This window comes from Quercus lobata, chromosome 3 (assembly GCF_001633185.2).
Source record: "Quercus lobata isolate SW786 chromosome 3, ValleyOak3.0 Primary Assembly, whole genome shotgun sequence".
In the NCBI taxonomy this organism is placed as follows: Eukaryota; Viridiplantae; Streptophyta; class Magnoliopsida; order Fagales; family Fagaceae; genus Quercus; species Quercus lobata.
Window position 1 is genome coordinate 60,244,921 of NC_044906.1, and position 12,305 is coordinate 60,257,225.

The 12,305-nt window shown below is 34.7% G+C and overlaps 2 protein-coding genes across 2 annotated transcripts; one reads left to right on the top strand and one right to left on the bottom strand.

Annotated features, from left to right (window-relative positions):
* Positions 1 to 1,481: 1,481 nt before the first annotated feature.
* Positions 1,482 to 4,608, bottom strand: LOC115982584 (2-methylene-furan-3-one reductase-like). The gene is made up of 4 exons (XM_031105219.1): positions 4,071 to 4,608; positions 2,858 to 3,181; positions 2,059 to 2,218; positions 1,482 to 1,942 (listed from the first exon to the last, which is right to left on the bottom strand). The coding sequence occupies exons 1-4, from the start codon at positions 4,488 to 4,490 to the stop codon at positions 1,677 to 1,679; spliced, it is 1,170 nt and encodes a 389-aa protein (XP_030961079.1). The 5' UTR covers positions 4,491 to 4,608; the 3' UTR covers positions 1,482 to 1,676.
* Positions 4,609 to 6,985: 2,377 nt separating this feature from the next.
* On the top strand, positions 6,986 to 11,817 carry LOC115982585 (uncharacterized protein At4g28440). The gene is made up of 3 exons (XM_031105220.1): positions 6,986 to 7,112; positions 7,893 to 8,126; positions 11,135 to 11,817. The coding sequence occupies exons 2-3, from the start codon at positions 7,904 to 7,906 to the stop codon at positions 11,323 to 11,325; spliced, it is 414 nt and encodes a 137-aa protein (XP_030961080.1). The 5' UTR covers positions 6,986 to 7,112; positions 7,893 to 7,903; the 3' UTR covers positions 11,326 to 11,817.
* Positions 11,818 to 12,305: the final 488 nt, after the last annotated feature.

A 12,305-nucleotide genomic window follows, 5' to 3' on the forward strand; every position in this document is an offset into this window, starting at 1 on the left:
CACCATGATGTTTTAGAATTTGGATTTTACTCCATAAAATTTAGAAGTATTTAGATTTTACTCTCTAAAGTTTGAGAGTGTTTGGATTTTACACCCTAAAGTTTCAGAATTTGGGAGTGTAAAATCTAAACACTTCCAAACTTTATGGGGTAAAATCCAAATTTTGAAACATTATGGTGTAAAATCCAATCACCCCAAACTTTAGGGGGTAAAATCCAAATTCCGAAACTTCAGGGTGTAAAATCTAAACACCCCCAAACTTTAGGGATGTAATTTGCAATTTACTCAAAAATTTAAATAGAACTACAATGGTCATACTTGTTGAATGGACTAGTGAGAACTAAAAAATTAGAATACTACTTGCTTGTTTGTAGACTGGTCACACTTGTGTTTACTCTTCTAGTTTCTACTACAACTACAGAACTAGCATTTTCAACTATGAATGTCACCAAAACTAAGTTTCGCAATAAAATGCAAGATAAGTTTTTGATGAACGCCATGATGTTATTCATTGAAAGGGACATTGTTGTGACAATTAGAATGGATTCAATCATAAATAATTTTGAATGTTTAAAAACAACCAAGTTCTATTTTCATAAATTATTGCATTGTATTATAATAAGAAGCAATGATTTTGTATCTTTTTCTTTGTTGACAATTTGTTAATATTAAATAGATGCTTATTTAAAGTTTCATAATAATTTTTTTTTTGTTTATATTCCACCCCCAACCCCAACACAACCACCCCCCCCCACCCCCGCGCCCGCTCCCCACAAAAAACCCCTAATCCTAGCTCCGTACCTGGGTAGAATCAAGTTACATTTTAACCACCTTCTGCTAAGATTTCTTAATTTATAGGCCCTCTTAGGACGTATCCCATATTCCCCCCCCCCCACCCCCGCGCCCGCTCCCCACAAAAAACCCCTAATCCTAGCTCCGTACCTGGGTAGAATCAAGTTACATTTTAACCACCTTCTGCTAAGATTTCTTAATTTATAGGCCCTCTTAGGACGTATCCCATATTTTTTTAGCCATTCCATGTTATGGCTGTAATGGGTTTTATAATTGCTCCAGGATAGTCATAATTCTCAGTGTAACCGTAGGCTTTGATAATGTATTTCTAATTTCAAAATTTGATGCTTGGGCCAGCCGTAAGTCCAAGTCGTTTATGTTGTTTGCCATAGATACTCTAGGTTGGGCTTTTTCTTCCTTGGCCTCTTCGGCTGATAGACTTGCCTAGTTTAACCAGGCCATGGTTTGGTGTGTCGTACACTCGTACTTCATGTTATTGTTCTCTGTATTAATTGCCCATATTCACTAGCTTGCCAAGCGTCTTTGCTTAGTGGAGAGCATTGAAAATTTGCAAAGTCATGGGCATTTTGATATTTTGAGTTTCTGACTATTGTAGAGGGCATTATTCTAAGGGAAACACCATATAGTAAATCCAAGTACATGGTCCATACAGTTATTATGGGTGACAATTGTTTGGTAACCGTGAGTATTCCTTTTTGCATAGGATGGCATATCATTATAAGGGAATTCCTTTATTGGCCATGAACAAGCCGAATGAGAATGACAAAGATCACTCAGCACTCCAACACAAAATGTTCATGTGCTATAACTTAAATTAGTATACATTTAACTAATACAATGCAAAATTGCGCTTTTCATTCTTCTCATGGAATTGGATGTACAACAACCTTTCCAGTTGCTCGGTTTGTCTCAATGTATGAGAAAGCCTCGACAACCTTGGTGAATGGGAATGGCCCCTTGGGGTCTATTACAGGCTTCACCTTCCCACTTTCTAAATAGGGGTTCAGTTTCCTCAGAACAGCTCCATTTGAAGTTACTACAAATCTGAAGCCAGGAGGTGTGACCGCGCCAGTTAGCGCTACCACACTGCCCCCTTCTTTCACTACTTTCACTGCCTTATCACACTGCCCTGTCATTTCAAAAGAAAAGCATAAGGTTTTCATCTATCATGACTTACATTGTGACCATCAAAGACCTGGAAGACATGCAAATACAACTGCATATGAAAGTTGTACCAAATCTTACCAATAGCATCATAGACAACATCAAATTTTTCTGGCAAATCTTCAAAGTTCTCCTTAGTGTAATCAATAGCCAAATCAACACCCAAGCTCTTCAACAACTCCAATTTGCCAGTGCTTGAAGTTGCCGCAACTTTTGAGGCACCAAATACTTGCTTGGCTAGCTGCAGCAACAGAAAAATTAAAAGAAGGAAAAGATAAAGAAAATTGAAAGTAGGATTTGCCTTTATATGACATTCAAAAGTCATTAGAACATTCCCCCATTCTATTATTTTAAGATCCTGCATAGCTTTCGCTCCTTTGCCCAGTTGAAAGGTTTTATCTTTAGTAATGCATGTGACTTACCTCTTTTTCCAGTTGTGCTTAATATTACTTGTAGGATCTGACTAACAACTGAAACAATGCTGATGAATAATATAGGGAATCCAGAAATCAAAGGCAGAAGTGAATTGGCAAAGTTATGTAAACATGTCCATGCAATTAGTACGTAGATGACCAAAAAAAAAATTTAAATTGCCCAAGATTGATCACATCCATGTAAGAATTTGAGACTAAAAAAAATGAGAGGATATAAAATTGTAAATGTACAAGAGATGACATGAGTTAGCTCAATTCTGGAGTTCATCAGATAAGCAGATTGAAGAACTATACCTCTTCTAATTGAGGTATAGTTCTTGGCATCCTGCAAATGAACTTCGATATTTACAAAATACACCTAAGTTATCAACTATTTGTCAAGCATTTGATTCTGTGTTTGCAGCAGCATTGGCAAAAAAAATATAATTAGTTGGAAAGACGAGTACCTGAATTACTAGGCTTCCAACTCCACCCGCACCATTCAAAACAAGAATAGATTTACCAGCAGAAAACCCAGTTCTTTCTAGACCCTCATAGGCAGTCTCAATTGCAAGTGGTAGCCCAGCAGCCTGAACAAAATCCAGATTCTTCGGCTTCGGAGCCAATAATTTTTCCTGGACAGCTGTGTACTCTGCAAGAGAACCAAATTGCTCAGGCCCGTCCAATGCTTTCTCATTTATATCTCCATATACTTCATCCCCCACTTTTAGATCCTTTACTTGACTGCCCACTTTGACTACCACACCTGCAACATCATAGCCCGGTACAGTCTAGCAGCAAACAAAATGAAGAAGAACCCCTTAGTTAACTAATGAACCCAACACCACTAATATGATATGTGATAGACATAAGAAAACCTATCAAAAATAAATAAAATTAAATTAATACATTGTTCACAGACTCTTCCTCTTTTTAACCTTTCAATTTTACATTAAACAATTTCAGCTTTGCAAAAACAGGACCATGTTACAAAATATTCATACTTTGTGTTTTGTACCAATTTAATTTCAAGTTTGCTTCAGAATATAAACAACCCTTTTCTACAAAATCACTTCAAGAGAAAGGCATCCCTTATGAGTCTTCCCTAGTAATTGACAATTTCTCCACAAAAAGTAACCAATTCTAACTGTTCCCAGCAGCATAAATTTCTCAAACCTTTTCATTATTCATGTAAAAAACTCAACAAACATTGCAATCCTAACTATATTCAAGCAAACAAAAAAGATAACGTAATATAATGGTTAAATGATCAAAGTCGTTTTTCCAAACAGCTTAAAACTTTTCATTTGGGATAAGTAGTAATTTGTCATATCCATTCTACCTTACATCTAAAAAGTAAGGAAAATATACGTCCACATATGAAATAGAGTGTTAGACTAATAGTTATATGATTAAATTCACAATTTTTTAATAGCTTAAATTTTGGCACATGATAATTCATCTTAGAATTCCACAATTTTGCTAATATTTCACTTGATTACTTAAAAATATATATATACAAAAATTTAAATCTCAGGTTCTCTATTCCTTCTTTAATCAAGTACAACTTCTTGGGTTTAAAACTATCAAGCATGTTCCATAAAAAATCTAAATTCCACCACTTCTTCACATTTTCTCATAAACCAAACATCCCCAAAAGAAAACCAAAAGGAAAATTACCGGAAGAGGTGAATCAGTGGCCTTGAATTTTCCCTGCCGCCTCTTGAAATCCACAGGGTTAAGCGCAGCAGCAACAACCTTGACCAGAACCTGGTCCTCCTTCACTTCCGGCACAGAAACCTTGGAGTCAAACTTCAAAACATCAACACCCCCATATTCTCCATACACCCAAGCCTTCATCTCAGATGGTATAGAGGACAGTTTAGAAGCTTCAGCAGAGGCAGGAGCAGCTTGCGAATTAGCAGAAACTCTGAGACGAAATGGAGAAAGACCAAGTTTTCTGACTGAAACAGATATCGTTGTAGTGGGGATGGTTCTCTTGGTGGTTTCTCGGAATGGATTTGGTTGTGGTGGTGATAATGGTGGCAGTAGGGAGAGAGAGTGAAAGGCTGTGAGTTGAGAAGGTGTGGATGTGAACATGGTTTCCTATGACTGTGTTTTCAACTGTCACTCTAAACTGAAGTAAGAGTCTCTAACGGCTTATCTCTTCTCTAAACCTTTTGGCCTTTCCGACCTTGAATTTCTGACTTACAAATGGCGCTTCTTTTATCGCTAACTAGTAACTACTACACACACAAAAATGTCCTCCAATGGTTCCTTGACATATCAGCAATGAGTAATGGGCCGGGTTACCCGTTTATAAAATTGTCCATCTTCTTCTTCTTCTTCTTTTTATTTTTTTTATTATTTATTTATTTATGAGAAAAGTGATAATACTCAGAAAATCAGTAGGCTAGATGGCATGGATTTTGGTGATTTTGAGGGCTTGAAAAAGAAGAAACGAAAGATTAGAGGAGACCGGGGTCGACCGGCTACAAACCCTCCAATAATGAAGTTAGTCTCTTATTTTGAAATAGGGAATTCCAAACTTATGAGGATTGTGTCTAGGAAAACTTACCTTTATTTGTCGGAGATTCGTGTTTTTATAGGTTCATGGAAACAGTTATTTATTTAATAATTCCCCCTACCTTTAAGGAGTCTGGAAAGTTTGAAGTACACCTCCATAACTGCTATGGAGGTTATATTTTATGCTCCTATTTTCTATAACTGTTGTTGAGCTCGTCATAAGTAACAATGGACGGAAGGTCATCCAAAAGCTGTAGAGTTGGCACGACAAACTCATCTAAAAGCCTCTATGGATGAGCGTGTCAAGGATGAGTAATATATGTAGCTCGTTTTCTGTTATTCCTTCTCTGGATGATCCCTATGGACAAGTATGGAGTTGGCCCATTTTTAGACACCACCAAAAAGAATCATAGATTGTGCTTACATTGTTACATGAAACATGTAAGGTAAATAATTAAACTTAGAGAGTACTATGTATGAGCATCAATATTAGTTGTGTTAAAACAAAGGCCATTATGACACATTAAAAAATTATTTTATCTATTTTAACACATCATTGAACAATACATCTTAAATTACATCTTCTATTTTAAGATTACAACAATACATTAAAATAATCTAAAACAAACCTTATCTATATATAAATAAATAAAAATAACAAAAACAAATATGTTTAGCATGTGGGGATGAGAGAGAGAGAGAGAATTAAATAAAAAATACCTAAATATGTTTAGCACATCTAGTCGTACGGCCTGTACACTCCTATTATTAGAACATCATTGTAGCTCATGCCAAATTTATTTGGCATTTAACACATTTGATGGAGGTTTGTTTTTGGTTTTTGGTGTGTAAAATGCACAAAATTTAGCATTTAATACATTTGATGCTAGTGCTCTAATTACATTTTTAATAAATTATTACAATTCACATTATTTTCAAATTCATCAAAACTAATTCTCATTAAATCAAACTAAAAAAAATTTAAAAAATATAATAAAATAAACTTATATATGGATGGATTGGGTTGGATCATATGGACTAAAAAAACTATCAATCATAACCCAACCCAACCCACCAATCCATAAAAATTAACTTGAAGCATTAGGTTAACTTTGGTAGATTTGTTTGGGTCGGTGGTTGGATGCATAAACCCTAAGTAATATCTTCGTATAGAGTTTTTTCAGCAGGCTCAACGTGCACATGTTATTTGGATTAGTAATTTTTTATTTGATAGGTAGATGATCAATGTTGGACCCTCTCAATGTGCTTGGCTAATGCCCATTCATAATAAGCAAATACGATTCCTTTCTTATGGATTAGATTTACACGGAGGAAATTTGTTGGTACTCTTCACAAGAATTGTAAAGAATTTATATCTTTTATAGTGTTGCATGACTTGTTTTCCAAAGAGTAAAAAAAATTGAAAATTTTTATCAATGAATTGACCATGTAAAAAAGTTACTTCAAGAATTATAAAAGATTTTTTTATCCCCAAAAAAAAAAACTATTCAAAAAATCGGAACGTTATTTGAAACAACAACAACAAATTTTTTATTTATTGCCTGTAAAAACTTTCACTTTTTTTTTAAAGAATATTTTAAGGTGTTTGTTTTTAATGATAATTCTTTATCATCAGATTAAGATATTGATTGATTTTTATCAATGAATTGACCATGTAAAAAAGTTACTTCAAGAATTATAAAAGATTTTTTTATCCCAAAAAAAAAACTATTCAAAAAATCGGAACGTTATTTGAAACAACAACAACAAATTTTTTATTTATTGCCTGTAAAAACTTTCACTTTTTTTTTAAAGAATATTTTAAGGTATTTGTTTTTAATGATAATTCTTTATCATCAGATCAAGATACAGATTGATTTTTAATGTAGGCGTGAATCTCAAATTTACTATAAAGATTTCAAAACTTTCACTTACAAGTAATCCTAAAATCCTAATAAGAAATTGTTGTACAAAATAGTGGTAGTACAACTTTTAGGAGACGCACGTGTAAGGTCAAGATTAGTCGTCACGTGATAAAGATCAAGGGTCCACTACTAATTTCACAACACCGAGTTCCCTTTTTAGTTTGTAAAACTTTTTGTAGACGCCTACGTTTTCTCATTTTCCTCAGATCTCTGTCCCTCTCTCGCCAACTCACAAATTTTCTTCGCATCTGCAAAAAACATTCAATTCAAGGTGATGATCACTCAAGCCCTAATTTCTTCGATCTCATTTTCAATTATTTCTAACTTTTTTTTCGTTATTTTCAATTTCAAATTTTTATTAACGTGTTAATTTTTTTTTTTTTTTGTTAATGTCGTTATTCGTGTCTAAATTAATGATAAAAAAGCAATTGGGTTTTCGATTTCCTATATTTAGTTCATGATTTGCTTTTATTTCTCTCCGATCTGTTACTTTGACCATCAAAATCTGCAATTTTTGGAAGTGAATTTTTTTTTTTTAATTTGTTAATAATTTGATTGAGTATTATATATGAAGATTGATGAAAAGCATGAGTTCTATAAGTTGTACATGAATTTGATTACATGGTTTGTGTAGGTGTATATATTTTTTATGATTTATTTGGTTGGTGAGAAAATGTGGGTGAAAGATTAAGCATTAGATGTCAGTATTAATTCTTTTTTTTAGTTCTTATTGTTATAATTTTGGTCTTAGAAGAGAATCCATTGGGAAAATATGTGTTAGGCTTAAGGGAATTGGTTTCAAATTGATGAAAGTTTCTAAATTTGCTTAGCATCTAGAATAAACATAATGGTTTTTTTTTTCTTTTTCAGATGAGCCATATATTGGTAATTGGGATCAAATGAGTGTAGTTTTTTTCACTCAAAAAATCAGAATAATCAAGCTTTAACACAGTTTGAAGCAATCAATTTTGGTTATTCAGTGCTGTGCTTTTGGCAGCGTTGTTTCTGATTGTCGTCTTGCTGAATAATTTTTTGTTTTTTGGTTCTTTAGGTTTGTCAAAAATGGCAGAATCAAAACCAGGATTGAGGAAACCCACATTCACTAAGGTTGACCAGCTTCGTCCTGGCACTAGCGGGCATACTCTCACCGTGAAGGTTGTCAGCACCAAGATGGTATTGCAGAAGGGTCGTGCTGATGGTCCTCAAGTACGCCAAATGCGAATTGCTGAATGCTTGGTGGGTGATGAGACTGGGTTGATTATTTTCACGGCTAGAAATGATCAAGGTACATTTCTTTTAATTCTAAACTATGGACTGCTTATAGTTTTTTCTTTCATTAGACATTTTGTTATTATCACTGTTCCTTTTAAATCTAAGCTAAGATTTATATAGCATGGATCACGTGTATATTGTTATTTCAGGTTGGTTTAGTTTGTAATTTTCATTGTGTTATAAGATCCTACTCTTATGGATCCTTTTTTTTTTTTTTTTTTTTTTTTAAAATTTTTTTTTTATGGAGCATAATTGTTTCTTTTTCCAGAAAATTTTTCATCTTATTCTTTTTAAGTGATGACAGGACATGTTGGTTGGTATTATACATTTGAACCACAGATTATGAGGGTAAATAATGTGGTTGATATGATAATTGACAATTAATTAAACTTTTTCATTTTGAGTTTTCTGTCAAACAATTAACTATATTGGCAATAGGAAATCCTTAAAGGTAGACATGTTTCTGGGTGTTCCTATAGATGAACTGATGCAGCTATTTATTAAATAGAATTGGTTTTCAATTAGGTCGAGGGATTAGAGTATTATTCAAGTAATTCTTGTGTTGAAAGTTTGTGCTGTTGAAGGCTGTCTTTATGGAGCCAAAGGGTAGCTGCTTCGTTCTTCATTTAGACTGTTTCATAAGTTATCAATTGTGTACAAATATGAATGCTTTCACACGTCTTTTCAGAGTGCTTAGCATACTGTGCTAATGTTGGAATTCTTTCACATTCATTTATTTGAGGGCATAAGCTTTCTCTTGAAAATATTTATTGGAATTGTTATTTACAGTTATGATGATACCAACATGGGAAGCTAATTGCACCTTTCTTTTCTGTTGGATCATTATGATGATGTTTAGTTCTAAAAAATAGTGTATTCACTTTTCATTTTCACTCTTCTGTATTCTTTTTAAGAATCTGAATATAGAAAAAATGATCCATTTTCACATTTGAGTTTGTTTGGGAACCTGATTTGAATACATAATTTGAGTACGAAATACACCCTTCTCCGGTTTGGCTATTGTTCTCTATTTTAGGAAAAAACACCTTTTTTCACTTACATGGGTCACTTCAGTTACTGTGCAGGTCTGACTTGAGGGGTCTTAACAGTTGGTGGGGTCCCAGTCGTTTTCAAGAAATTAGCAAGAATGCCACTACTCGTTTCGCTGAAAATGAAAACGCTGGAAATGTGTGTTCATTTTTTGTATTCAAATCCAAATTTTAGGATACTGAAAATGAAAACTAAGTACAAATCTTCAAGCCAAACCAGTTTTTAGTGGTGGGTCCCACAGGAAAACTGAAAATGAACACCGAAAACACCTACTTTTTTCTCAAACCAAACACCCTCTATTTGTTTTGGTTTGCAATTCAGGGCGTTGTTGATCTTGACATCCAATCATTGTTACTGTGCTATTGCAATTTAATATCTTTCACATGATCATATGTTTCAGGCTATTGCTTTGGGTTATTATTAACCTGCAGCATTTTTTTTGGTTTATTATTTACCTTATGTGGGGCCAGGGCATGGTAGTCAAAGGTGAGCCGGCACTTGCTCACCTAGGTGGCTCTAAGGCAAGGCGCTCACCTTTAGTGCTAGGTGAGCTAGGGAACCACCTTAAGCCATGAAAAAGGCACTAAGGCGAGGGCCTTAGTTTATATGTTTTTTAGAAGCTTGTTGTAAAATTTATCATTTGATTATTATTTATCATTTGAAATCAATTAATACACCTAATTTCCTCATTCAACACATTTCAAAAACACTTGATTATAATAATACACTAGGTACATATGATTTACATTCTATTTGTAAGTATCGTCGCCTCACTTTAATCAGGCATGTGCCTTTATGTTGCCTCACTTAAAGGTGCCTCTGGAAATGATTTTGGATTGCACAGTTCTTGATTTTTTTCCATATTGTCTTATGGGCCCCCAAACCCCCCCCCCCCCCCCCTCCGCCAAAAAAAAAAAAAAAAAAAAATCATTTATGCTAGGTTGCTTGAGTAGACAACTTTATTTGCTGGTTAAAGCAAAGAATGATGCTTCCAAGCTATGTTTCATTTCTGAAAATGTGATGACAATTAGATAACATTTTGTTCCTAGGTGACCCAATATGACAACATCAGAGGATTGCACCTCACAACTTGGAAGTCCAAGATTTAACGTTAAGGAGGTCCAACTAGAGATGAGGTGTTTCGGTTAATGCCTCTGATATATTTTTGGTCTATTATGCCTCTGGTATATTTTTGGCCTATTCAACTGTCTTGCTATAGCCATCCCCTTTTACATGCAGCAGTTTATTCAACATTCTTTCAGATAGCATACGTTTAGAGTTTAGTTTAAGAAGGTAGTATCACACGGTACATTTAATCTAGGTGTCGTAAATCTTATACATTATTATCACTGGTGTGTATTCTCGGGTTTAGTTACTTTTTTTTTTCTTCCCCAGATATTAACATGAATTATATTTATTTTGTAATATTTCTTTCAAAGGGATAGTGAGATTGAATAACAATGGGGGTTGTAAGACAGGCTGGTTCCTGGTACAAGTATTTCAAAATATCTTAAGGAATTGGTGGTGGTTCTAAATTCTTGTACTAAGGAGTGATAAATACCATAATGTGCATTTGTGCAGTACTTGAGATTAACTGATTGTTTTGCTGTATACATGATACATTTTATGTTGTCTAGTTTCAAATGCTTTTCCTCTGTTTGTCTCCCAGATTACTGGGAGCACTCTTAATCTCAAATTTGATTTATCTAACTTGGTTGAATTTATTTTACCTGGTGGGATTTGCTAATGACTGGTTTTCTTTTTCCTCCATACGGTAATGCAGTCTATTTATCACTAAGAGTTTTGTGTACGCATATGAGTGGTTAAATTTTAGGAACAGCTTATTTTTGTGTACTTTTGGGGTGGGCATGCCAGCTTCATGTTCTTCTGTAACTAAACACTAACCATATTGTGTAGTTTGGCTGAATTTTTCTCCTTTAATTGATTTTATTTATCTTGGATGTTGTTTAGTGGACTTGATGAAAGAGGGCAGTACTGTAATATTGCGCAATGCTAAAATTGACATGTTCAAGGGATCAATGAGGCTTGCTGTGGACAAGTGGGGCCGTGTTGAAGTCACTGAACCTGCTGATTTCACTGTGAAGGAAGATAATAACCTGTCACTGATTGAATATGAGCTTGTGAATGTTGTTGAAGAGTGACTTTTCTGGACAGTGTTCACTTTCTTATTACATCCTGACCCAAAAATAAAATGAAATGCAGAAAGAAAATTACTAGTCTTTGGGGCCCCGTTCTCCCAAATGCTCATTAAAGTTCACTTTTAGGCAGAGGAAATTTGGAAGCTAGTACTACCCATGTTGTTTCTACCTTTGCAGCAGATCCGCTGGAACCATTGGTTGGACATCCAAGCAGTTGGTGAAGGCTGCAGCCTGATGAAGATAAAGCAACTAGCTTTTATTTGTTTACTGTCTATTTGCTTTTGGAGAGTAAAATGTTCTGTCTATTAGATTATATATTTGAGATTGATATTATGAACTCCGTGACTCTATCTCTATACTCTGTATAACCTAGCATAATTTTGCTTGCACAATGTTTCTCTTTTCTTGTTCTCATGCCGTCAGGTTATATATCTGCATTTGTCCATCTGTAGTCAGTATTATATGAAACAAATGTGATAAATTTCCCTGATTTCATATGGGAATGGAGAGCATGATGCTCACCTGTTTTGTCCTACTGATAATTAATACCATTAGCGAGTTTGAGGTAGCTGTACCCACAGTGCTGTTGTGGTAGGACGGCGTTTATTGTCTGGAAGAGTTGGCTGATTTTTTGAGCTGGTTTCTTGTGGGAACATATATTTCATTGTCAAAAATGCAACTGAACTAATGTAGATGAGTTCACTACACTGCTTATCGAGCCTGAAGAAGTGGCTGTCCCTTACCCAAATGTGTGCTTGCTGGGTTGCATATCAGTAACTATCAGCTCGATAAGGTAAAGGAAGTTTAAACTAGTATTGTCTTTGGGTCATTGCGTTATCACAAACAGCAGAAACACTTACTAGTGTGGGGCTGGGATTGTGAGAATGAGGGTTCTATCTGTGATTTCTACTAGCCTGGGGCTTCAAGCTGTTGCATTATTGCGATGACCATGACTGTCATGAAAAGGCTGAAGTCCTTTATGC

Bases quoted from the DNA above. Each gene is read 5' to 3' on its own strand.
- LOC115982584 (XM_031105219.1), bottom strand. From the start codon at position 4,490: ATGTTCACATCCACACCTTCTCAACTCACAGCCTTTCACTCTCTCTCC. The intron at 2,219-2,857 runs GTACTCGTCTTT...CTGTTGCTGCAG, and splicing joins TTGGAAGCCTAGTAATTCAG to CTAGCCAAGCAAGTATTTGG. The intron at 1,943-2,058 runs GTAAGATTTGGT...TTGAAATGACAG, and splicing joins TGTTGTCTATGATGCTATTG to GGCAGTGTGATAAGGCAGTG.
- LOC115982585 (XM_031105220.1), top strand. From the start codon at position 7,904: ATGGCAGAATCAAAACCAGGATTGAGGAAACCCACATTCACTAAGGTT. The intron at 8,127-11,134 runs GTACATTTCTTT...GATGTTGTTTAG, and splicing joins CACGGCTAGAAATGATCAAG to TGGACTTGATGAAAGAGGGC.